The sequence below is a fragment of the Platalea leucorodia genome (assembly GCF_965183815.1).
Source record: "Platalea leucorodia genome assembly, chromosome: 8".
NCBI lineage: Eukaryota > Metazoa > Chordata > Aves > Pelecaniformes > Threskiornithidae > Platalea > Platalea leucorodia.
The window spans coordinates 43,708,943-43,736,451 of record NC_138830.1 but is presented as its reverse complement, the minus strand read 5'-3'; the positions used below and the strand labels follow the sequence as shown (position 1 = coordinate 43,736,451).

Sequence of the window (27,509 nt, the reverse complement as noted above, 5' to 3'; positions counted from 1 at the left end):
AAGTCTTAGAGCAAAATCCTAGGTTAAATTCTGCTTTTGCATATGCATGTGCAACCTCCATTGATTTCCTGCATCAGAGAGCAAAACCTGATCTCTAGGCCTTTTTATCACAGGACTCCAACGAGACAGCACCATGGCTTCTGCTTTTCTTTCATGTGAACAAACATGTCAGTCTCCGTCTTGTTCTCTTTCTGGGTCCAAAGAACAAAATGAATCAGAGTTGGCAGCTGTAATGAAGTACACACATTAATTTTGTGTTTGGATTTCTGCTATGAAAGCAAAGAATCTGTGGGTCACGGATTTATTTTACTTAAGTCACAGCATTTTGGATGTTAGCAGGCCCTCTTGTACGAAGGATGTTGGCTTAAAACAGTTACGAGAAGAACTTAAAAATCAATATTCCAGGGTATAAGGAAATGACAAATTAGGCACATCTATGTCAGCAGATTCTTAAAAGGAATCAGATATACAGTCTACAAAGTTGGTGTTGATGTGAGTGAAATTTTGCATTTCACGAATTTATGCAGCCCTGGAAGTGCTGTGTTATGATGATACATACAATTGGGCACCTTTCATCACACTGCAGAGCATCTCTTGAAAGCAGAACCAAGAGACAGATGAGATATTTGTCATGTCTTTTTTTTTCAGCTTTGTTGTGCAGTAATACAGAAGTGTTTTTGCCTTTGTGTCTGTGTTGAATTGACTGATTTGTGATGGAGTGTGGGAAATGAGTGTTTCCCTGTCAAGCCAGAGAACGGTGTTCAGTAGGGTTTTGTTGGTAGTTTGTGTCGCCGCCTTCTCATAGGCAACCATAAGCATCGCTCCTCGCAGCGGCTGGCAGGCTTTGCTCTGGGGCTCTCTGGGCATATCGGGCTCCAGTGGTCAACAGAGTACAAGGTCTAAAAATCAGACTTCAGGTGATTAAGGAGCGGGAATTACAGCTGAGCATTTTGAATTACAATTAATTTATTTAATAAACCATACTTTCATTTAAGAGGTTATAGAAGTTTGTTCTAGTTTGCTATGTTGTGAAACGTTCTTTGGTTGGAGAATGAATCTATCAGGTGTTCTCTTTGGGTATAACTGCTGAAATACCTGCTTCACATCCAGGCTGTATTTTAAGTGATCAAAGCTTTGTATAACGACTGCTTAGTTATCTGTGTGAACAAAGCAAATGGTCTCCGCTGAGTAACCAGTGGAAAATGGGGTACATCATGAAACTCAACAGCTGGCTGTGACTGTCACCTCCTTCCTTTTTGTTCATAAAAGGGACATCAAGACTGATTCACCCTCTCACCTTTTGATGGTACATTTGGGTCAAAATAGAGGCTGCTGCCTTTGCAGTACCTTCATAGAGATAAACAGGAGATGCAAGTCTCTGATCTGTACTTTTTGTAAACTGTAGATTTAATGACAGAGAAAGTCCTTTGAATTAAAAACACTAAAATGTGTTACAGTGGAGCATTACCATAAACATAGTGTTGTGTACGGTACTGCACACTGCAGTGATTACTGCATATGAAACAGCTATTAAAGAAGAGTAGTCAAGCAAGTTATTGGCACAGTGGTGCTTATTTTTACGCTGCTCTTTGCCATTGTTTTCAAGCTAGGAGCATTTGGCCTTTATTTCATGTAACTTGTGCATACCATAGTTCAAATGCTTTCATTGTGCTTTGCAACCAAGCACTATTTAATTTGATTTTATTAAAGACATGTCTGCAGATGTACTGTCACAAGAAAGAGCACAGTGCCCTCTAGTTACAGTTTATTGAAACAGAGAAATGCACAAGTTATGTAAACTTTAGGATCTTGTCACTAACATCACAGAATTGTCTCCTTTTCTCTTTGTGTCAAAAAAATATAATCAGAAGAAGAAAGCCAAGAAAGCTGAGATTTAAAGAAAAGCTCTGTATTTAGAGACATCTTGACAGTGACTGAACATTGCCATGCAAAAGCACATCTCACCACTGTTGCTTTATTTTCTTTTACAAGTTAGAATTTGTATTAACACAGCCAATAGACAAATCACCTACTAATCAACTTTAGGCCTTGATGTGCTTGGAAATGACTTAACAGTAGCATCTGTAGCATACTTAATTAGGTAACCCTGTCTCATGGCAGACCGAGTACTCCCTTTGCCATTCTTCACATTGTCAGTCTGAATAAATCTCCAGCACAGAGAGATGTGTGTGGACTCTGTGTGTCATGTATGGATCACAGCAAGAGTTGGATAGCTTGCTACTTTGGAAAGCTTTGGGGTTTTTCATAGTTTCACAGCAGTCTCAGATTTCACTGTTTTTTACTCTTTGCCTAGTAGGACTAAGCTATTGTCTTACACCCATGTGATCATGCTCTGTTTAATTATTTGGTTCTTCATTTTTCCTGCTGATGTGAAATAATTGTAAACCAACTACCTTGGTGTATGTGCCTTACGCACTTGTTGTAAAAACAAATATTGACTTGGAATGAAGTTCCTCTGGGAATACAGTAAAGTACTGTTGCACAAATCTCCGGTCAGTTGTAGCACCTTAATTATGCCTTGGTATCTATGTAAAGCAGATACACTTCCAAGAGAATGTAGATACTATATAAATAGAATTCTGATTTTTCTAGAACAAGATTTCAGCAATAATGCTATAAATAACTAAAAATGAATTATTTTGTTGCTGTAAGCAGCATGACTATAAGAATATAAAATATGCATAGAAATAACTATAGTTTTAATCATATATGCATGATCCACCTGATTTGTTTAAAATTTTCAATAAGGGCTGTGTGGAATGGTTTTATTTTTGTGTTAAAATGTTTGTAAGACGGAGTTATTGTTCCTAGATGGAAAAATGGTAAGGCATGTGACCTAAAAAGAGAGCCAAGAGCATTTGAATCGATCCCCTTTCTTTGGTGAAGTAGGAAGGTGATAAATAATTAGTCTTCCCTGAAGCATAATTAATAAGTTTGGTGCCTGATGAAACTTTATTTAAACAGTGTTTTGAAGCAGACTTTTATATGTTACATATATGCTTTCCCTGGTTTAGCTCAAGCTCTTACCATTTTACATCAGCTTATCACCAATTAAAGCAGTTTACATGTTTTTAAAGGTCAGAAGTAATGCCTTATGGCATTAGGGAAGAAACATCCAGTCTTGTGAGTGACTCTTAGGATGGTCAGTTTGAAATGAAAGGATGAGAAGGGTGCTTAGTAATTCTTGGAACTGGGATTTTTATTTTTTTTTTTTTTTTCCAGAGCTAGTACTGACCCAAGTTCTGCAGAAAATACTCTAATAACCTTTATTTATCTATGGGGAACCTTTCCATGGTCAAAACAGCCATCACCTTTTCTTTTTATTCTAAAAAATGTAAACTACGGTGACTGAGCCATAAATCAGTTTCTGCACAGTCAGTCTATCAGAATGCATGCATTTCACAGTGAATGTGATCACCTGAACCATGGCCTGAAATCCACCCCTGTGCATGAGGGATGAAATGGATCTGTAATAGTTTGAGCACCGTTTTGATATTTTGTCTATTTTTCCTTTTGGAACCAGGTAAAGGCCCAGATAATTAAGTAACACATACTGTACATAGAAAAAATAATTGGCTTTTTTGTTCCATTGCCATTCATAGAGACATAACTAGTCTTTATCACTACTATCCTTTGCTTTCTGGTAAACTAGCTGGAGCTATCAATGTAGTCTATGTGACCACTGCTTGCTTTCCTACTTCCGAGTCTCTGAAATTTCTCATGAAGTAGAGAACACGTTCCTTTTCCATTCCCTGTGAGTAAGGCCCTTCTTTCTTCACTGAAGATCTTCTACTAGTTGTCAAGATAGCATAAATTCGGCAAGGAGACCTGGCAGAAATACACATCAGTCCAACCACCATTATTGTGATTTAAACTGATGACTGAAGAATTGTAATGAGCACAGCTCTACTGAATAGTTCTGCCACTGTAACGATCTCACCAGAATTGCAAAAAAGAATCTGAGCTGATACAATGAATGGAAACAAGAATGGCATCTTATTCTTGCAGCTGTATTTTGATTACTTTGTGGAAAGATTGGGGGAGGTGATTATTCATGTCTTAAGGTGAGGGAAATTGAGAACACAGTTAAGACTCCACATGGGGCATGGAGCCCACATGGTTACTCCAACATCAGTAAATCCTTTGTCAAGGCAATGGACCTGGTTTGCCTGCAATCTATACTGGGTGCTACTGCAACACAGTAGTGAACGATAGCTCCTTTCCACGTACATGTAGTACCTCAAGCACAATGGAGCCTCTAAGCGTGATGGTAACAGTCACAGTAAGTAAAAAAAGGGTCTGGTCCTGCTGTGCAAAAACTTTCTGCATCCAGCATCTCTTCTTACCAGGGGTGTGGAATAAAAATTAATTTATGAGGGAATATAGTAAAATGCAGTACATTCTCTACCAACCAATTCAACTTCATCTTGCTTAAATTTTGTTCCTTAAGAATAAAGAGGCATACAGGTATGATACCAAGACCCAACTTTCATATCTTCCGTAGCACTGAAAGCATCCTCTGATATGTGGCCAGGAATATTCTTCTGCAGTGTTTCATACAACAACAGAATGCAGAATAAAATAAAAGTGAGATTTTTCTTAACAGCTGTTTAGAGCTAAAGCTGTTTTTTCTAGAGAAGTTGTTTCGTTCTATAGTAGAAGTAAGAAATACTGTGATCATGAGTTTCTTGATACTCACCTTTCTTTATTGTTGAAAAACTATGCAAATTAAGAGTCTTGATTGAGCTTCAAAGATGGGACTTAACCCTAATTTTGGTTTTCTTCTCTTCAGAGGTTAAACATGCTGTGAAGATTCCTGTGTTGATTGGGTCTGGAGTGACTCTGGAGAATGTGAGGAATTACTTGGATGCAAACGCCCTAATAATTGGTTCGTATTTCAAGAAAGAAGGTTATTGGGCAAATGGTGTTGATCCTGACCGAGTGAAGAAGTTTATGGAACACATAAGTAAACTGAGAGAATGAGTTTGTCGGCAAACAGTATTTTTTTGTGTGTGTCTAAGTGCAGTATGATACATCGTACAAAATTAATGCACAAATGTGTGCTTGAATGGCTAATAACATTAAATGAAAACGCACATCATCTCCATAACTAGCTGGGAAACATGGTGACACTTTGCAATAAACTGGTGCTCTGGTGTTTGTTTCTAGGCAGCACGTTTCTGTGGCACTCAAAGCCATCACCAATGCAAAACCAACTCTCCAAAGGCATGTAATATATTCTCTCCTATAAGTAAAATGCTTATGGAGTTTAAGAATTTGTAGTAAATATTCATCACAGGTGAGCTGAATTTTGTTTTGCCTGTGAGTACAATAGGATGCCCTAGGTTTACAGCTAAGAGTATTGTAAATTGGACAAGTTAATTAGCCTTTCAGTTTCCCCATCTGTAAAATGATGATAATAGTACCTACATCACAGGGGGGTTGTAAGACATAATAAATGAATGAATGTACAGCACTTTCATCTCCTCAAATGAAGGGCTCTATTAAAGTTCAAGATCATTATTTTTTCATTAGAATTGTGCATTTATTACAAAATGTAGTAATTGTATACCATACAAAAATTTAAGATAATTAGGAAATTGATTTACTTGCAATACTTATTAGAGAATAAATGTAAATATTGAATTACATTTTAAGTAGAGTTGGAATTTAGTCAAAATGTTTTTGCAAAAATTGGAAATTTTAATAAAGGTTTATTGTTATTTTTCAGCAAGCTCCTACAGTGTTGTACCTCTCCAGACTAGTATTAGTGATGTTAAAAACTGCCAGGTTCCTTCCAATACACAAGGTGTAATTATGGAAACCTTTCTACCAAAGCTGACAGGTAAACACAGATTTTCATTTTTCCTGTAAAATGTAGAGGAAAAATAGGACAGTCTCACTGTGTATGTTGTAAGAGATTCCCCTTGAACTTGATCTGGTAGCTCTAAGGAAGTTTAAAATAACCCAAAGAATACCTGTTATGTCATGGCTGTACAAAATGTGGGCATATGTTTTCATTCCTTGGGACTGGGAGCTAAGTTTGTCCTCTGGGATCTCTCTCTCTCCCTTTCCTTGACATCTATGCATCAGGCTTCTGCTGATGCTAATGAAAGTTGTATTGTGGGTATCAAAGCAAGTATACAAACACATTTTTTGTGTCAGCTGGCAGAGTGCCCATGCTTCTCTGAACAAAAGATACATCCTCCTTCCAAAGGCAAAAAAGATTTTTCAAGAAATTTAGTTTCATTAACATAATGGTGATTCCAGAACATCATAGTATGAGATAAGTCTTCTCAGGTTTCTTTTTTCTGCACTTGTCTGTCTCCCACATGACTCCCATCAAAAGCAGTGAAATGTGTTTGGTGCACTGACTTCCTGGAAAAGAGATTCTTTAGACCCTATGACAACCTTGGCATTCTTCTGCTTTTCTCCCTTTTCCTCCTAAATAGGCTGACAAAGTTTCAATGCCTAGAAATCCTTTCAGGTGCCTCTTTATTATGGCTGGCACTACTTTGTCAACATCTACACTTACACAGGCGTTTTAATCTGCTGTGTGTTTGGACTTCCATCAAAACCCTGTCCTGACCACTTGTCCCCACCGTTTCTCTTGTGCCAGCAGGAGCATTCATGTGGCCTCGCAGGGATCAGGAAACTGATTCTAGCTGAAAGCTAACTCAGTCTTGTACCAGCCATGCTTGGGGTGGGGGGAAATTCAGGTCATCTTCCTCATCCCTTGCATCTGCAGCTCTAACTCCGAGCTGCTGGTATAGGCAGTGCAGAATTATTTGAGGATCATGAAGATGCTTTCTAAGTCTGTCTTCCACACTCTCATTCACCCACAGCATATTTACCAGGTAAAGCATTGTATCGGAAATAGTGTGGCCAGCAGGACCAGGGAGGATCATCCCCTTGTACTCAGCACTGGTGAGGCCGCACCTCGAGTACTGTGTTCAGTTTTGGGCCCCTCACTACAAGAAGGACATGAAGGTGCTGGAGCGTGTCCAAAGAAGGGCAGCGAAGCTGGTGAAGGCTCTAGAGCACAAGTCATATGAGGAGCGGCTGAGGGAGCTGGGGTTGTTCAGTCTGGAGAAGAGGAGGCTGAGGGGAGACCTTATCGCTCTCTACAACTACCTGAAAGGAGGCTGTAGTGAGGTGGGGGTCGGTCTCTTCTCCCTATTAACAAGCGATAGGAGGAGAGGAAAAGGCCTCAAGCTGCGGCAGGGGAGGTTTAGGTTGGCTATTAGGAAAAACTTCTTCACTGAAAGGGTAGTCAGGCATTGGAACAGGCTGCCCAGGGAAGTGGTTGAGTCTCCCTCCCTGGAGGTATTTAAAAGACGGGTAGATGTGGTGCTTAGGGACATGGTTTAGTGGTGGACCTGGCAGTGCTAGGTTAATGGTTGGACTCGATGATCTTAAAGGTCTTTTCCAACCTAAATGATTCTATGATCTGGTTTAGTGTTTAAGTCGTTAGCCTGAGTAATGAGTTCTGTCTTATGTCCTCTTTATTGTGAAAAACACCACATGAAATAAAAAAGAATTAACTTAGATATCAGTAATATCAGTGTGCTTAAATCAGTACATATTTTTCACCTTTGTGTATTTAGGACTGTTTTCAGGCCTTTCACAAGTTGCATACATTTCCATACATCGTTGCACGGAAGACTTAATGGTGGTTGTCCCAAAAGATATTTTCTAATACAGTTGTTACCAACTTTGAAAATTATTTTCAGTAAACCTGTAAGCTAGAAAGGCTGACATGTGAGCAATGAGCACTGGCCAGTGCTCTAGTGCCAAAAGAACAGTAAACATCTTCAGGTAGTCAGCTGAAAACTACAACTGATACACTGATAAGGATTGTTCAGTGATGATAATTATTTTTAAAGAAACTGATTACAGTTGCCAAAATTCATATTTATCACTGTGAGTGTGAAAATATAATGTGTTACCAGCATGTTTCTTGAATTGGTTTCTACTCATTCACATCTTAAAAACTCAGAAGTGACTGGAACTCGAATGGGCTTTCATCTGAATAAAAGGGGTGGTAAGTGAGAACTACTTCAATGCTGTATGCAAGTTCTAAATGAAGTAATGTCATACGCAGTAGTCTTTGTAAGACAAAATCCCTAATGAGTTGGTGTAATACTCATAACATGCAATGAATACTGTAGACAGCACTTTCACTGTCAGGATTTCATTTAACACACCACTGTCTAACTCTTACGGAAGGAACAGGCCATAATTTGGGTCTGCATTGTTACATGTGAATGGTAAGTGCAGAATTTAGGGAACAGAAGTCAAGGAAAGCTGATTTTTAAAGCCTGGAAATGTGACTGATCGCCAACTCTTTATCATTCTTTGTGCCGAAAGTATCTGTCTAGCAGCATTAAGCATCTGCTTGCCTGTTTCACACAGATGCTGTAAGTAGAATTTGACCTTTTGTTCAGAAAGTGTTTGAATATTTAATGTAAAAATATTAAGTTATCAGAAAGGCTGTCTCTTTTGGGAAGACTGTTCAATTTTTATACAGCCCAAGTTGTTAAAGTACTTTGGAGCATGAACAACTTCACAGCAGAACAAAGCTGGCAGTGCTAATGTGTAGAAACTCCAGAAGTAAATAACAGCTGTTCAAGAAGACTTCTATTAAATATGTATTAATTAATTTGAAGTGCAGCACTTAAATATGTGAAGAGATTATCTTGTGTTAATTTACATTAAAACACACAGCACTTGTTAGCCTCATTACAGTATCCTAAGTATATCCTAAGCTATCACCTCATCCTACATTGAGCATTTTGTTGGGTGTTGATTGCTTTCGATTTGCCCTTTTAAAATGTCAGATAGTGGCCTCCCTTCCTTGTTGGATCTCTTTCTCTCAGGTTTTGCTCTTGCGTAGGTACTATACTTACTCATCTCCGTTCTGTGCCGAGCAGAAAAAACTTGAAAATAGATTGTGAAAATAGAATAGTAATTGCCCACAGCTCAGTTCCCTAATGTGGCCACCTGAACCTCACGTGTGGTTCTCACTGGTAACTTATGAACCAGCAGAGAGAATGTAAGTGTCTGTTTGTGTAGCAAAATGACTTTACATGAAGATTCAGTATCACCGTTAGTACAGGAAAGATACCGAGTAAAATGGGGGGACTCTTCAGTGAAATCATAGATAAATAAAACTCACTGGTAATAATAGACTTTGTGGTCTAAATCAATGTATAAATCTTAATAAACCCTCATTCCATTCATAAAACTTAAATATTTTTATCTGTACCTCATAAGACAAATGGGTTTTTACCTGTTTTGGTGCTGAAAATATATAAGCTTGTAAGATTTACAGATAACTTTCAGAGATTTTCATCCCTGTGTCATTTAGGCAGCTGATCCAGCTGCTAGGCTGTTCTTTCATCCCATTATTTTGACTTTGCAGACTCCCTGATTACAAGTTGGAGTCCAGTTCTTGTTTCCTGCACCCATTCCAACAAACTCCTCACTGGGGGAAAACTGAGGAGTATAAAGGACTTGCAGGCAGGTCCTGGCAGAGCGGGAAGTGGGAAGGAAACCAAAATATTTGGCTTTAGCAAAATCTCGAAGTCCATGACAAATCGCTACGTTGCATGGCTCTCTTGAGAGAAGTGCATGGGGATGTTTGCTGTAGTTTCAGGTTGTTTGCAGCCTCTTCAGTTAAGACTTCATGAGTTCACACCTAGCTTATGTTTCCAAGATCATCTCTGCCGGTACGCGTGCTTTGGGAGACATTTTTTCCTAAATGAAAGCTGAAGTTTTGCAGGATAATTATGGCAAGAAGGGGTGATATCTAGCAAAATCCAGGCTTGGAATTCACAGCTCCTTGGTTTAAGAGCAGATTTAGACGTATGTATCTTCAAAAAGAAACAATTAAAGGTTTGCATTACAAAAACTTCACTTACTTCCTGCACCTTTGCCCTGACATCCAGTCAGTGTTTGCTGTGCTGAGGAACTTAGAAGTTGAGCTTAGAAACAGAACTGTCTGTGGCTTTTTTTCTTGCACATTTGTGGTGCTTATCTATGTGACCTAAATAATATATTGTTCAGAAAGGGTGGAGAATTGGGCCAAGATATTCTTTGGGCGGGCTAACATGCCATGGTGTGTTGTAGAATTGATCCTCCTCTCCACTCTATGGTCCCTGCTGCAGAAAGACCATCAGAACTTAAAATCCTTCAGAGAGAGAGAGAGCTGGGTTCCTGCCTTAGAGGTGTCAGGGAAACCTACCCAATTAGCTCCTTGCTTTTATAAAAACCAGTGCTTGGACTGGGGCTTGCAAGAAATTGTTCATGTTGAGGCATTATGGAACTTCTCTCCATTTTTTTTTTTCCCTACTCTTAACCATTGTTTGACTCTTAATGACAAGGATTATTTGATCCTTTCAATACTTGTTTTAGGGATAAAAAAACCTGTTTCCCTTAGGATGTCTATTAAAGACCTGATAGGACTAATAACTTTGGTCACATTGTTCTCATATGGTGACTGGTTAGGAATCTTCTATTGAAAAGTCCGTATTTGGTCAATATTAAGTTGAAAATGTTGCATAGTTTCCTGACTGCATTCATATTCCTGGCTTTACCTGTCAAAAAGACTTTGACACTCACTCACTTGCTCAGGTCCAGACAGACCTATTAAATACTTTCCTTGGATTATTCTTCAGCTGGCAAAGTTACTACTTGCCTGTGCACTATCTCAGTGCCTTTGGGGCACCGAGGTATTCCAGGCTTCATAGATGACTCCCTTTCTCCCCTGCACTTCGCTCACAGACAGAAAACCATTGCTCCTCCCTGTCAGCCTCTGTAGGTCTGCAGCAAGTAGAAGAAACAGAGGCAGCAGCTGAACTAAAAGTCAGGCCAGATGGTTTCTAATGAAATGTTGAGAGCAATAGATGCTTTTTCACCCCAATCTTTAAATGCACAGATAATTTTAGGGAGAAAAAAGTCTTTCTGCAATGCAAATAGGAAAGCCTGTCACATGAGGCAAAAGGATTGCAATTCACAACATAGTCTGTTTCTTTGCTTACAGTTTGAAGCTTTAGAAGTAGTAAAGGTAAGGAGAGCCTAAGATGTTTCTTGTTAAACACTTAAGGATAGGAAAAGATGTGTGAGGGTAATTATCTTGATTAAAAATCTGTTGATCTTATTAACAGGTAGGTTTCTTTCAAGATGTCAAACAGGGATTTTGCTGATTTGGGGTGAAACTACTGCTCTCTGTCTATGTTTAACTTCCCTCTTTCCTGTCACTGTCAAATTTTCATTGTTTCACGAAGTAAATTCAGTGTCAGACAGCAAACGTTAGTGTTACATAATTTCTTTTTCCAGAAGACATCACTCCTTGAAAGGAATGGGACAGAGATGCTCTTTGGTTGCACGGATGGCTGTGTTATTGGGTGTTTTGTATATTAAAATGCAACTTCTACTTCTGTCCTACTACCTGTGCAGAGGGAGATGGAATATCCAGTGTAGGGGGTAGGAGCTGATGAATCAGTGGGTATTTAGGACCTTTTTATTACTTAGTGAACAGCTTTAACTGTGAAAGTGTAAGGTAAGTGTACAGGAAATTTTAAATATCTAAATTTGCCAAACCTGATACGAAATTAAGCGTTCAAGATAGTAGTTAAACTCAAAATTGCTTGACTTTGTGCCGCAGTCACTGTATAAGCTGCACCATGTCATACTGCTATCAGAATGAGGTCACAAAACAGAGGACATTGAAATCGTGTTTCTTACAAATGTAGGAGGAATCCCAAATTCAACAGTAAACAAGGATGAAAAAGAAGGCAGCACAGTAAGGGCAAGAAAAGATGCTCAAGTTTCCCGCAGCTCCTCCTTCATTGTTTATTCCAGCTTCCTGCTTTTTCAGTTTGCCTCTCAAGCCTTTCTTGTGCATATACATAGATTATAGTATGCAGAAGACTAAGAATAAGCTGAAGGCAGAAACTGACTTAATGAAGACATTCTTGTGATAGAGAAAAGATTTTGTTGTCCACAGATGCGCAAAGAAAAATAGAAAAGCAGCTGCCCTTAGAAATGGAGTAAAAGTAGAGATGAGTGCCACGTCATGATGCTTTAGTCAAAATCTGATGTGTTGAAAGTCTTTGAGAGGATCTGTACTGTTGTACAGGGATATAACCAAGAGGGGAAACAATAAGCTTCTGCTGGAAAAATACTGCAAGTCTCATGTCTTAGATACTGTCCTGAATAGTGCTGAGTTTTTGTCAACTTTCAGCTGGAGAATAAGGATAAAAGGAAATAGCTTTCAGCCATTCTGTTAGGGGTGACAATATTAATAATCAGTTTCCTGTCAAAAACTTCTGTTTCCTTAACACCAAGCCATAGAGCTATAGTCGTGCGCTGTCATCTTCCAGAGGAAGATTCTGAAGGGCAGAGGTCCTCATCTCATTAGTTTCCATCTCTCCTCTGCGGGTAGTTAGTTTGTCTTTTCTGAAAGCCTTTGTGGCCAGAGACAGCATAAAGGTGACGGAAGAAACTTATGTGGCAAGTGGGTGGGTAGGTGAGATGAAGTGGAGCTGAGATACAGCGATCAAGTGAAGGCTTCCTGGGTCACCTGCCTTGCAGAATTAAGAAACTAGGAATGTAGTTGGTCAGTAACGAGTTATTAAATTACAGAGTATCTGCACTACACCCATGAGGTGGTGAGCACTGAAGTTTGGGTGAACTGGGATGGCTTATTTTACTGCTTGCACTGTTTGTTTAAAGTATCAACTGAAGCATTCATGAAAGCAAAAGCAGCTGGTGGCATCTGGGCTGTGGAAATTATAGTTTGTAATACTTTTCTAATACTAATTTGAGACCTTAAAGAATTAAATGACCAATATTTCAATCAGGGACTGAAAACCTTCAAGTTTTGGGAAAGAATTTTTTTTTTTTTTTTTACATAGCCTTGATTGAATAGCCAAAAATATTATAGGATTCCTCTGAAGCACTAGCCATCGCTGCAGCAACATACCCGGTGAAATAGATCAGTGGTCCAATCTGTTTTGACAACTCCTATGTAACTAAAAATAGGAGAAATAGAAGAGAAAATTTGTAGGGCTGGTAGTGCCTTGTATTTTTCAATAATTTATCAAGATTCGAGAGCACAGATTTCCTTTGGGAAATATTAGTTCTTAGGTTTACAAAGTGCCTCAGTTGTAAATACCCATAAAAATGACAATTTGGTAGGTCGTATTTATTCTTAAGCGGGTCAAAGGACATTAGTGTATTCCTACTATATAAATCTGTCAAATACAGAATTTCTTTATGCTCCCAAATCACAAAAGCGCCTCTTACAGTCAAGGAGAAAATGTCGCATTATTGCCAATCAAGGACAACAAGCAAGCATATCGATCTCTACCCAATAACTTTTGCCCTGCTTGCTAAGTTTTTATCACTGAAACTGGACACATCAAGGGATTGGATTTAATATATACATATAGTGCTGATTTATTACAGGAGGAGAAATACAGTCTGGCCTTACTTCTAGCTCAGTATTTTAACACTTATTTTATTCCTTGCATGGAAGCTTGAAATTACTTTTTCTACAGACAAAGTGTATAACTTTTGGATATCCCTGGTTGTGCACAAATCTTCAGCTCACCTAGAAACGTTGACTGTTATAGGTGTACATGCATCCTGCATTTGGTGGTCTTACGGTCTTGAGTCTTGATTTTAAGAGTTCATGTATGTGGAAGTCTGCAGCAGAGTTGCTGTTTCAAGGAGGCGTAACTAAAGATAAGCTTGGGGAGATTGGAGGGCATATAGGCACAAAAGGTCTGGGTGCTCCTTGCTGAGCCTGGTCTGAAGATGTGTTGGCTTTCATCTCATCTGTGCAGCTGTGTATACGGCTGCCTTTATACATAAGCCTTATGTATAAGGGCTGTTTACCAGTCACAGATATTGGAATGAAGCAGAGGGCTAGGATCGTCCTTCTTCGTCTCTTTTGTTGGTAAAACATCATTTTTTGTTGATAACTGCAGATCGCTGTGGAGGATTTGGCCTGCTCCGCAAATGCAGCATCTTTGAACTCTGTATGAGTGATAACCATGGCTTATGGTAGAGGTATGATCAATTAGTTACTTCTTGGAAGGCAAGCACTTCTACAAAACTGAAGGGAAAGATCTTCACCACAGAATTAGAAAACAGTGGAGGTTGGAAGGAGTATCATCTAGTCCAGCCCTCCAGCTCAAAGCACGGTCAGCTAGAACAGGTTGCTCAGGATCTTGGCCAGACGGGTTCTGAATATCTGCAAGTTTCCACAACCTCTCTGGGTAACCTATTCCAGTATTTCACTGGTCAAGGATAAGCTACTGAGTTAAAAATACAGGCCGTGTAAGTCAGTAGGAGCAGATACCTGCTAATTTTGTTATGATAAATGTGTGAAACGAGTATCCTAGAGAGCAGCGAGCGCCTGTTATTGTGTTATTGTAAGTCCTGCTGGCTTTTTTACCTATCTGGGCAAAAGACGTGAGTTTTGATTGCTCTCTGGCCTCTTAAGAGCTGGGCAACCCTTCCGTAGAGTAAATGGATGCAGAAGTAGCTGATGGATTTGCTGCTTCTGTTCATAATGATGTGGAGAGAGCTGGAAAGGCCATACCCTACTCTGCATTATTTCCTGATGGAGCAGGCAGAGGGACATATGGTGAACTTCTCCAGACATGTCCTTCCCCAGGCAGACATTTTGTCGAGAGGTTATATTCAAGGATTACGTATGTTTGTTAAGATTTCCAGATGTCTAGTAATCCCAGCCTTTTCTCGGCACGTGAGCAAATCCTTTCTACTGTGCATGTATAGCAAATCTGACACTTACTGGAAATGCCCACTGCACATGGTGTCCACACTCGCCGTAAATCTGATGTGGCTGGGGCTCTTGTGCACGTGCCCTCCTGTGGATTTTCACAAGCACAACAAATTGGATGTGTCCCAAACATTTTGGATTTACTGTGCATGTTCAGATCATCTGTGCAACACATGTACCACAGGTCTAGTGATGCTCTAAGGGTTTGACACAAGGCGTATACTACACAGCTCCTGGTGATGCATTTCAGTATAGGAGGAGTTCAGAACAGGATCATGGCACACTCAGAAATCATGCTTTTCCCTAGGAACCTCTAGGAAGAATTCTGCCATAGGAAGAAGCTGATCTTTAGTTTTCAGTCTCCTGACTTGTCACAGATAATTGTCCAGTAAGCCTTGTCCTACCTTCGGCGTGCTTTCCTATTGCACGGATTTCAAAAGGATCTGAGAAGGCAGTGGTTTTCAGTTTTGGCTGGGGGGTGGTGGTGTTTTCACTGGAACATATTTTCTTCACCAATGTGAATTCAAGCCAGAAGAGGAGATAAAAAGAGAGTGAACAACTTGGAGTTGAGAGGAAAATATGACCCAGGGTACGCTTTATCCATTTCCAGTGTCAGATGGAAATGGTGAGCTTTGCCAGCTGCCTTCAAATCACCTCTCAGAATCAGGTCCAGAATGAGAAAGTTACAACTACTTCCATGCCATTCTCACCTTTCCAGGTAAATACAGAAACCTGTAGTTGCCAGAGCAATGATGAATCATTACTTCCTTCCATCCAAAGAGCCTTGGGCTTTTTCCCCCTCCAAACATTTAACTTACTTGCAGGGCTGACAGAAAAGCTGTAGATTTTTTTTTCTAAATATCCATTTGCCTTTCCATTTATCTACTTTGATCTAAAGTATAGAACCTGATGGATGCCCTAGGTAAATCAAACATTTTCTGTCTGCCAAAACGGTTTTGCAAATGCTTATTTCATGCCATTACCATTTTCCTGTTTCTAGCAGTAAATCAAAAAGTATCAGCCATTCATCCACTTTAAAAGTAATGCCTTTCCTTTGCATAATTACACATACCCAGTGGAGATCTGTATGCACAGTAAATCTATTCCTTTAAAAGGTTTCGCCTTAAGTACCATAGTGACATAAATTGGTGTAGCGCAAATTTATTTATTTAAAAGGTTTATTCTTTTAACTGATCGGGTAACTGTTATACTTCCATTGTTTGATTTGGGTGGGGAGGGCTTTTATTAATGTATCAGATGTAATTCTGCAGCAGATGTTTATGTAGAAAGGTCTCACTCCTTACAGGACCTGTAGCAATTGATATGTGTATGTAATTTATTCTCATTACAGGTTTATTCTTAACTGGTGTTCAGGGGGTCTTCACTGTATCTCCAGTAGATCCTTGAGAATTAAATAGTTTAACGAATGTAATGAGCAAACCTGAAAAAAGTACACCTAGACAAGTGTACGTATTTGGACATTACCTCTCTAAATTTGCCAATAACATAAGTACAGTATTAAAAGTGAGTGAGAAATTGCCAAAAATAAATGTCTTCCACTATTAAGTGCTCTGGACAGTATTTTGGCAAAGTAAAGATTAAAAAATTTGATGTCTTCATCATTCTCATGTAAACTTGCTCATCTTTATAAGTTGTGCATGTAGCCCTCAGGGGTGTCAAACCTAAAGGAGACAAGCCCAGCTGGTGGAAGCCTGGGAGTGAAATGATGATTTTTTTTATTTTTTTAGCAGATCTAAGTTTATTTTTAGGCTTTACAGAATTATCGTTCACTTCCCTGTGAGGGAAATTGTAGGAAATATCTAAAAAAAAAAATTAAATTAAGAAACTTTACTAGAATGGCAAAAAGTAGCAAAGCACCAGAACCTAACTACAGTTGAGCACGTAAGCATATCTGGATTGCATTTGAAATTGTGGCTACAGTATAATCCTGCAAATATTTACATGTATGTTCAGTTTAATGCATGTGAGAATTCTTCAGATATGCACAGAGTCTGAGGATGCACCAGGTTGCAGGTTAGGTTGTGACATGAGTGATGTCATGGAGAATTGATCTAAATTTCTAGTGTGAATGTATTTTCTATGGATATATTTTCCATGGTACTGGATGTGAAAGTGAAATTCAAGGTGGCTGTATTTTGTTAGGTTACACAATAAAAACATGCAGAAACATTTTGGGGAGAGGATGGTTCATAAGAACGTTTGGGGTCTTGAATCTCATTTGGTTAATAAAGGTAGTTTCATTACACAATCAAAATATTCAACCCTATAATTTCACACTATCCACTTCAAAATGTTATCTTTTTTTGCTGGCATTACAGAGCTGTCAACACTCTTTCCTACAGTTGGAAAGGAAAAACTGCTTTAGTATCCAAGGCAAACCTGGGAAAATGCCATGGGCCTGGGATGAGAAGATGCGTATGATACTTATAGATCTCGCAAGGGCTGTATAGAATCATAGAATCGTTAAGGTTGGAAAAGACCCTTAAGATCATCGGATGGCAAGATCATCGTATATTGGAGGGATGAGGTTTATTACATGCCGCTCCACATCCCATGTCCATTAAGGTCACTCTAGAGATTTCATTTAAAGTGGATCTAGCTTTTGGGGGTCTTTTTCTAATACATAAAGTAGATCAGAGGTTGCCAGCTGTCGTTTTTGATCAGAATTGACTGTGGTGGTTGCAATCATACAGCTTCGCAGCAGTATTGGGGAAGAGTAACAAATGCTGGGAAGGGGAGCTTGGGGAAGCAGGGGAAATATCCCATTCAGGCATTAGGGAGCTGGTTTGCTACTGGTGTTTTGGCTTCAGTCGATTTACATACTCTGAAAGTCTGGCTCTGATTCTTGTTTTAGGTCAATTCTAGCCGTTGTATTTCACACTAATACTGATCTGTGACAGCGAATAGCAGGCCTTCTTTAGTATTTAGGTTGATGCGTAGATACGCAGTCTAATTCAACTGTGCCAGCCAACCTGGTATGTTTTCAGAGAGATGTATGCCCTGAGTAGGAAGATAAAGCACTTGAGTGGTTTGTAATGGTTCTTGATAATTTTGAGGGCAGGACTGTGTGATGTAGTTGCCTGTGATAGAGACTGGATTAGTAGGTGACAAAGATGCCTCATTGAATCCTGTATCCTAGAATGTGCTCATGGGAGCTGCTAACTGGGAGTGCTGGAGACTGCAGCCTTCCCCACTGAAACAGCCTCGCCTCTGTTCTGCAGTTGGGAACCAGAGGAGCCTCCTTAAAGGGTGAGAGAGTACCTCAGCTCCCAAACTGGCTCAATCTTTGTCTTCCCATGCTGTTTGCATCGATGCTAATCAATGTTAATTATGGTAGTGGGGCTTGTGATGTACTCATTATAAGAGCCATCCTATTTTTCTGTGCTTGTACAGTCTGTAACACAATAGAGCCCTGATTGGGGTTCCCTAGATGCTACAAATAGTAATACAAATTGTTATAATAATGAATACGTGGTTCATGGTGTAAGACTACCAAACTCAGTTCATACAGCCTGCTGAAGCATCACTTGATAATTCTGTTTGCTGTTACCACTAACTATGGCATACTGGATATGTCTTGACAGTTGGGGCCTCAGCGCAGCAAACCATTTAAGCTTTTGTTCATGTTTAAATAGGTGCTTGTTTTTAAATTTGCATTTGAGTCTGTGGCTGTTAGCATAAATATATGCTTAAAGCTGAGCATGTGCTTAAAATCTCTTCTGATTCAGCACCCTTATTGTGCTGGGTTCATTATCCCACCACCCCTCCGTGACTATCCTGGGAGCTGACAGGACGGTGTGCCAGGAAATATGTTTCTTTCCTAGGCTGAAGGTTATAGGTGCAAGAGCGGGAAGATGCTTCCTCCCAAGAGCTGAGCAGCTGGTTGGGTGTAGGTTGTAGCAAGGGTTCCCACCTCCTGCAGGGGCTGGAAGTGGGTGGAAGCCAAGAGCTGGAAGCTGATGTTTCCTTCCTCCAGAGGCTGCGGTCCCCTTCCCGGTGTCACTCCGTGCTGCGCACCCCTGTACTGAGAGCCGAGACCTGACAGGTGCAGTTTCCTATGCTGAATTTGGTTCAGTTCTACTGTTATCCTCGCTGGGAATTTCAGCACCATTGTTTATGTGCATTAGTTGGTATAAATAATTACTATTCAGCCCCTGACTCTGCATCCCCAGGCCTTACCCTTGTGAGTTCCAGTGACATAAACAGTCTCATAATTTTTTTTTTTCAAAGAAAGTTTTCCACAAAGAGTCCCTGATTGCTTGTTATCTGGTTTGTTATGGATATTCATTCTAGTCCCATTTTCTTTCAATTCCCACCAGACTGCATGCCTGGATTTTAGTTATCTATGTGCAGTTTAGACGTGTGATTATCTGCCTGACTCTAGTTAGTTCTCTGTTGTGTACCACACCGTGTTTACCAAGCCCGTGCAACAAAAATGTTTTAAATTGTTCAAGTGTTATATTGCCTCTCCTGAGTGTGTATGTTGTTTTAAAAAGAATTTGAGTCAGTGTTTAGTTGCTTCTATATTTGTAATGAATTTAAAATATTTAGTATAGCAGGCAGATTTTTCCCTGTTAACTGTGCTTTACTGAAATTTCATGATCTACAGCACACCCTAGTGATATCTGGAAATCATGAAGTTAGACCCAGTCAATTTTACTTCCTTTGTGGTGAAGCAAAACTTAGGACTCCACTAAGCAAAGTCCGGGAAAGTAAATGCCTTTGTATCCAAGATGGGAAGCGGGTTGAATCCCTTGGTTTATAATACAAAAAACAGCCTTAGAAATTGAGACTACGGGATATTCTTCTGTGAAAAGAACATCTGTATAATGAGTTTATCTGGTTTGCAATCTGTAATGTTGGGACATATTTTGCAACAGACCATGGGCAAAAGCAGCCCAGGGTTGTGTGAGGAGAGAGGAGAATGTTTGTTGGGTTCCCTTTTAGACTGGAGAGAGCATGGAGAGAGCAACCAGATGTAAATAAAGCATTGTAGAGGAAACCTGCAGGCAGTCTTCACACGTCAGAAGCCTGAATGATCATTTACTGTCTTATGGCCAGAACATTAAAAATTATGCTAGATATTCAATTCCTCCTTTTGCAGATGGTTAGGTCACTTGGTTTTTCAGGTGATGGCACTTATATTTAGTTTTCAGTGGCCAACAGGCCCCATATGATCCTGCAGAGGGATGTGCACTTACCTAACTTTTTAGGCTACCTTGCACTCACCTTTTTCTGGATTAGGATCTGTATTTCAATCATTTGATTTCTTTTTAATTCTCTGAATGCACAGAATGGCAAGGGTTCTGAATTGGATGCTGTTGACACCCCCCACCCCAATAGGGTAAGAGGAGAAAGCAGGTTTGAGAAGGACTCTGAGAAGTAAGTTTATATAGTCAAGGAGGGAGGCAAATATTTATCAGGGGTGAAATCAAATTGGTGATGTGTGAATAACACTGAATGGAAGTGAAAACAATATGAGCATCAAAGAAGAGTGTAGGCCTTGTAAGATACGGTGGTTGAAGTTAAATCTCATGAATTCTCAAAGAGAAACAGAGAATTCATCAGCGAGATGCGAGTTAACAGTGAAAGCTGTACCGAGTATCCGCTGCGGATGCTGTCCAGCACCCAAGCGGCTTGTGCAAGCTCAGGATGCCTGTACAGTTGTTGTCATTGTTCGCTGTGTGTGCTTAAGCCCCAAACAACTAAGCTATCCCAGAAAAAGCAGGTTTGGCCAGTGAACATTGCATGCCAGCAGACAAGCAGTGCTGAGGCTGTTCTTATTTTCATGAAGGGCCATGAAGCCCTGACAAGTGCAAGGCAGCATATACCAGTACCCTCGACCAGCTTGCAGCTCCAGTTTGGCTCAACAGAAAGATCCAATCCTGTATCTCTGTTACATCTACAGAGCATTAATTGTCTACATAAGGCAAGGCTAAAGGTGGGGTCCTCCCTTCTGGCTCACTCACACATGAGAAATCTCTAATATTTTGGAGAGACAAGTTTCCTCTCAGACCTCTGCATTTCACTCTTGTCAGGTAATCCAAACAATAATGGAAATGAGCATTTTGTTTTATGTAAATAAAAACAAAAAGTTTGCAATAATTTATGGTATTTATTTAAATGACATGCAAATTACTTTGTGAAACTTAGGGGGAAAGCAGCACAACTGAAACAGCACAATTGTTTCCAAGAACATTCATTTCAAATCCACATACAATATTTCATTCATGCTTAATTATTTCCCCAATGCTAGTCTAAGCATTACTAGTTCCCTTTGTCTTTTTGCTTTTGCATGCAGTGTGATTAGCAAAACTGCTTGTGCTCTACCAACTCCTGCACATATGGGGTTTAGCCTCATTGTTCAAGGGGTGGAGCAACAAGCAATATGAACACTCATGCTGCCAAATTTGGCACACGTGAGCCCTCCAAAGTATACAGATATCACCCGTTTCATTTAAATCCCTGTCCATATTTTGCATTGCTACCATAATGGCAACTCCATTGTCTGGGTGTATTATTTGAAGCAGCTTTTCTCCCATTGTTTGTGCACTGTAATCCTTGAGGTTTCTGTAGTCATCGTGAGCAGCTTACTTGAAAGAAATCACTTAGCTCTCACAGATCACTCTCTCTGAACCTGCTGGCAAAGGAATGGGCCATGACTAAAGCATGAGACCTGTGATCTTTCTGAATAAAATCTCTTCAGTAGAGTTTATAATTTGTTGCTTTCATGGGGCTCTGTTCTCAGGGTTTGGACTCAGTGTTGTTATCTTTCGTCCCCCATGGATTTTTCTACGAGGCATGATGGGAATGCAGGCTGAAAAAAAGAGTAATAATGCTGGCTGTGGATGTGTACCCTAACAACGTTTTACACACATTTCAAATACTGGCAAAGGGAGACATCTACTGTTTGACAGAAATTAAGGACAGTTGTTTATTCTAATTGCAGCAAAATCTTAGTCTTTTATTCTTCCGTGGTATAGAGATCGGCACATCCTGCTGTGAGTCTTTTCAACAGACTTTTGAGAACTTAATGCTTGTCTACTTAGGGCAGAATGAAAGATCCCCTGGAACTTATCATAGAGAAGGGGCTGCCCAGTTCTTTCCCTTTCTACTCATCTGCTTCATCAATACTCTCTACTCCAGCGGCACTTGCCTCTCATGATTGTGTATATGCACGCTGTCGTAGGTAAAGCCATTTGGCATTAGCTATTCTTTATAAATTATGCCCATTACCAGTTTTGAATGCACATCATTTTACTCCTGATACAGTCGTTTATGACATTTTTAAGGCAGTGGTTCCCAAATTGAGGTCTGCAGAAAGCCAGCGAAGGGCCTCTTTGTAGTTTGCAAAGAGTTTCCAGTTCTTTCTGTTTCCAAAGTCTAGATCACATTATAGTACAACTACAAATACAGTATAAACACTATCATACTCTTTATTTAGGTTAGCAATAGCTCTTTAGACAACCCTGTTGTAGCCACACAGGCATTATGTGATCCCTGTGACACCCTTGTGATTGCAAGTGAAGCAGAGAGGTGGTCCAGGAGGCAGTATTAAAATACAACACGCTAAACTGCGTAAGTCTGAAAATCCCATTGTAACACACTTGAGTACTTGCAGTGACTTTTGGAAGCTTTGAATCTGGTCCATCATTGTAGAGAGTGATTCAAATTCACCTTTCCATCTTGCCTCCAACCTATCACATGAGAAAAGAAAATCAGGCAATGTAATCTGTACAAGATGGCCTCTTCCCTTGCACCCTGCTACCCTAGCTGACTGCGAGCTCCCCTCTTGCCTGCCACAGTATCGGAACTCAGACCCAAGAAGGCTGGAGAGAATTATTCTGTGTTCCCAGAAGAACAGGAAACTTAGTCTAACAGCTTTCTAAAATCTGGGCTCTCATTCAGCACCCGTGAAGTCGGTGTAAGGCTAGAAGTCAAGTCAGCCAAGGACCCTTGACTCTGATGGGACTTAAGTCAGCTTCTTTGTGCTTACTCTTTGCGTCTCCAAAGTACTGTATGTTTGGGGCCAGAATTATATGTAGCTGAACATCTACTATTCTCAGACTCCACAAGCACCAGCTTACGGTACAGATTTCTCACACCACTGAATAGTATCAAGCATGGAAATCTATCACTGGTGTTATTGCAGGCACCTTTAAATGTCATCCTTCCATCCTTGATACTAGAATGCTTTATTCCTTAACTGAATTTACAATATGCATTTTAGATCTGATTTTGAACTTCGTCTACTTTATATATGCCCTTTAATTAGAGGTTTGAAGAAACCTCAGATACACTTTTCTTAGATGTATTCTGCAAAAGTGTGATGAGTGGGGGAAGTGGTTGCAGGAGATTGTCTCTTTTTTAGCTCTTCTCTGGAATCCTTGCAGGTATTTTGTGTAGCTATTTTTTAACCAGGATTTTATTGCCGCTTCAGTGTTCATACATGCTATAACATTTAAGCACATAAACTAATTTCAGGACACTGACTTTTACATTTAGATTTGCTGTAGCTTTTTCTGAAAAGGTCACAAAATGGCTACTCTGTACCAGTAAACACAATTACAGAATTAGGCTGCTGAAAAATTAAAAAAAAACCAGCATAAATGACTACTTTAATAAGAGTCTAAAAGAGCAGAAGATAGATATGTTGTTTGCAGTTAAGGATTTGCCTCAAATATCTTAAACAGCTTGCTTGGATAGTGCTAGCTAACAATGTGTGCTTTATTCCAAAGTGCCAGCCTATATTTTTGGATCATCTTTCAAGACCGAGATGATATAAGGTAATTAATAGTGTTTTGTGACCTTCTGCACCAGTAGTCCATCTTTTTGGCATTGAAACTGATTTTGCCCAACTTGGCATTTTATCACCTGAGAGTGTGCGGGGAGACCAAAGAAGCACCTTTTACAGCAGCAGTGGAATGATTTAATTCAGTCACGCTGTTCTTCAAATTCACCGTTTCCTGATGAGACAAACCTCCTCTTTGCTTACTGTCACATAAGGTACATTGAAAGGCTGTGAAGAGACAGATGTTCTATATCTTCACTTCATATGCAAAAACCTGTTACATCCTTTATTTGCATTCAATTAGAAGTCAGATCCTGATGAATATCTAATGTAGAAAATGGGGAAAAGATTTGCCATCAAGCATATGCTTTGCTTGTAGTGGATCTCTGTAACCTGCTATTGTGTCTTTCAGTAGCGATTCGGTCATTTTTACTATATTATTTACACCTGCATGCACAGAGGTGAAGAGTGTTAATAGGTGAAAATTGGACTTAGGTTCCTGGATTTAGAAATGTTACCTTTTCTCATTGCACAGAGTGCAGGAGAAAGCGCCGTTCCTTTTAAACAGCCATTCTGCAGTTGCAAAATTTCCCTTACTAAGTGGTTCTGTTCAAGGACTTAAATGCTATAGCATTACTTTTATATTCATTTTCTCTTTCAATATAGGTTGTGCCTTGTTTGATCTTGTGAAGCTCACTATTTTCTTGGTAATCCAGAATATAATATCAGGAACTCAGAAGTTATAAAACTGAATTGTTGTCAAGAAGAGAAGGTTCAAATTATAACTATAATATGAAGCAGAAGTGGCAGACTCTTTAACCACAGATGCTGTTACTCCTGGGACCCTATAAGAGGATATGTACCAGGGTTTTATAGTATCCAAGGAGAGACGCAGGTTGTCTAGAGCCCTAGATGTTAGACAGGGATAAGCAAAGCAGCTTTTCTTCACTGCAGTGTCGGCTTTCCCAGACTTCTGGGGGAACTGATAGAAATCTCTTACCCTCCTAAACTTGGTTATGGTTAGAAACCTGCCCTGTTACATCTTCCATCCCCTTTCTTCTCTGTGGACCATTCACATGTTCTGGGGAACACATGACATTTCTTCCTTTTTCCTCCTTTGTCCTTGCTTTGTGTCGTGGTTTAACCCCAGCCAGCAACTCAGCACCACACAGACGCTTGCTCACGGCCCCCCCCAGCGGGATGGGGGAGAGAATTGGAAGGGTAGAAGTGAGAAAACTCGTGGGTTGAGATAAGAATGGTTTAATAATTGAAATAAAATAAAATAGTAGTAATAATAATAATACAATAATAACATACAAAGCAAGTGATAGATTATACAATTGCTCACCACCCGCCGACCAATGCCCAGCATGTCCCCGAGCAGCAATCGCTGCCCCCCGGCCTACTCCCCCAGTTTCTATACTAAGCATGATGCCATACGGTATGGAACAGCCCTTTGGCCAGGCTGGGTCAGCTGTCCTGGCTGTGCCTTCTCCCAGCTTCTTGTGCACCTGGCAGAGCATGGGATGCTGGAAAGTCCTTGACTGGTGTAAGCACCGCTTAGCAACAACTAAAACATCAGTGTGTTACCGACTTTATTCTTATCCTAAATCTAAAACACAGCACTATACCAGCTACTAGGAAGAAAATAACTCTATCCCAGCTGAAACCAGGACACTTTGATGTAACCTTGTAAATTAAACCATCCTTACCTATATCCAAGTTAACACATTGACATGAAAGGGAAATCTCAAGAGTATTCTTAGGTGCTTTGCAAACTTAGGCAAATTGATATATATTACTCGCACATGCCTCAAGTTTTGAGTGTTTTTTTCCTGCCATTGTGATAGTAAGAAATGTAAAGATTTTAAGCAGGGTGTGGGGGAAAGGCCAACTAGATGAAACTAAGTCTGTCACATACAGTTGCCTAATCCTCGTGTTTTCTCTGTGAATCTCTGGCACAGAAGAAAATGTAGAGAAACAGCTTTTTTTTGTCCAACAAGATTAAGTGCCTTGTCTTAAAAAAAATCTGTCATGGTTTCCTGTGAAGGTAATAGGTATTTCAGATAATTGCATCAGGTATTTCTGGAGAGTTCCTCCAGACTGAGCCTGCTCCTGATGGGCATTTTCTCGAGACCCTGTAAGGAGCAGGCTGAAAGCCAGAATGAATCACTCTGATGGTAGCAACAGTCCATCTCCAGCTGAAATCGTTCCTGGCACCCCTTGGCCTACCTCCTAGTATGTCAAAAGCTGTGAAAATATGCAGTGAACCCAGCACGCTGAGGACAGGCTGAACTGACTTGTGGTTATTTTGGGTTCCGCTGCGTGTTATGGAAGGACTTGACAGAAATCTGCCAAGTGGCTCATCAAACCAGAATGCCAAGGCACCAGTGCTGTGGTTGATTTCTGATGCTTGCTTTTAGCAGATGACTTGAGGATTTTGGGGGGTGAAAGGGGATTTTTTTTTTCCTCATGATTTTTAAAAGTATAGAGTTCCTAGTAACCTGAAGAGGAAAAAGATGTAAAACATCCTAATAAAGAAAATTAAATAGTGAATCAATGCTGATAAAGGGGACAAAAGAGAACTATGACGTAGGAATAGCAATGACATCTAGTACTTGTAAGAGCCCGCCATACTGCAGTGAATACAGCGAGATTATTGGCAGGATCCGATTTGCAGCAGGACCACCTTGGACTGCTTGCTCTCCACTCCTAGAATTTAAAAAGCATGTGAACATTTATCTTGGATAGTAATTATTTGTGAAGAGCGGATGTTGAAATGTGCATAAATACATGCTAGAATTACAGTGAGAGATCCAGCCAGAATACACAATCCTGTACAAGAGACTGCAGCCAGCAGAGCTGTCCCTTCTCACATTTAGGATGACTTTTTCCCGAACTGAACCCCTGCAATGGCGAGGTGTGGGTAGCCACCAGATGGAGCCCGCCGGGTAGCAAACTATCGCTGGTCTTGCTGCTTCAGTAAGACTGAAAATAGGACTTCTGCGCTGTGATTTAGCCCAAACGCACAGAATGTTTGGTGGAATGTGTGGTGTGCTGATGCACGTGTATTGGTTAATGCTCACCACGGAGAAGAACAGGCATGCCATCAGATGCTGGCTGGTAACTACATACGGAATCAAACCTTAGTCCAGCTGGTAACAATAACCAGATTCCCATTGACTTCAACAGTCAGAATTTCTCCGAGAGTGTAGTATGATTCACAGCAGTGCGTACATCCTTAAGGGATACGCTCTGCACTCTTATCTTGCGTTTTCATTTTAGTAACTACCACAGAAAAAAATAGACCTAATAAATACCTGCTGATGTAGCCCTAATAACATAATAAAAATAATGTTTATTTTTAACCCGAGGAGTGAAGTAATGATTCAGTTTGGGATAGACGGATAAAAATTCCCTCCTTTGATGGTTGGCAGACTTCATTGCTTTTAATTTTGCTCCTTGGAAAGCCGCTTACAGCTGGAATTTGGGGTGTTACTTTTTAAAACGTACATGGCATTTTGGTTCTTTGCTCATTTTAGGAATTACATTTGCTTTTTACATCCAAATCATAAAAATCAAGAGCACCAGTAGACCTGTAACATTTTGAATTGTTACACAGAGGGTTATTTTATGTGATCGTATAAAGCATGGGGAGGTTAACAAGTCCCCAGTGCAGCCACAGGAAAGGGACGAAAATTGAGAGTTACATTCCTCCTCCTTTTCCTCATCCTGCTGCTTCATCTTCTCAACAAGTAACTGGGGGCAGGTGGTTTACCTGAAATCAGAAATGAAATCATAATAAAATGCTGACAAAACCAAAAACCTCTGTTAATAATCCGTTCTTGGGAAGCAATAGCA

The 27,509-nt window shown here is 40.0% G+C and overlaps 2 protein-coding genes across 7 annotated transcripts in view; both read left to right on the top strand.

The window, feature by feature from the left end:
• LOC309594456 (uncharacterized protein F13E9.13, mitochondrial-like) overlaps positions 1 to 27,509 on the top strand; it is a 55,895-nt gene that overhangs the window by 21,287 nt on the left and 7,099 nt on the right. Inside the window, exons 6-8 of one of the 4 annotated variants that reach the window (XM_082320285.1) lie at positions 4,814 to 4,909; positions 5,753 to 5,866; positions 14,019 to 14,557. In XM_082320285.1, the coding sequence (XP_082176411.1) occupies positions 4,814 to 4,909; positions 5,753 to 5,866; positions 14,019 to 14,098 (290 nt within the window). In that variant the 3' untranslated portion in view covers positions 14,099 to 14,557. Of the gene's footprint in view, positions 1 to 4,813; positions 4,910 to 5,752; positions 5,867 to 11,361; positions 11,786 to 14,018; positions 14,558 to 27,509 lie in introns of those variants that run through there. The other 3 variants (XM_082320282.1, XM_082320283.1, XM_082320284.1) reach the window with 3 other exon arrangements.
• Positions 4,842 to 27,509, top strand: part of LOC309594458 (protein C19orf12) — a 34,064-nt gene continuing 11,396 nt past the window's right edge. The window contains exon 1 of one of the 3 annotated variants that reach the window (XM_082320290.1): positions 4,842 to 4,909. The gene's annotated coding sequence lies outside the window, so the exon portion shown is untranslated. Of the gene's footprint in view, positions 4,910 to 5,786; positions 5,867 to 17,624; positions 18,107 to 27,509 lie in introns of those variants that run through there. The other 2 variants (XM_082320289.1, XM_082320291.1) reach the window with 2 other exon arrangements.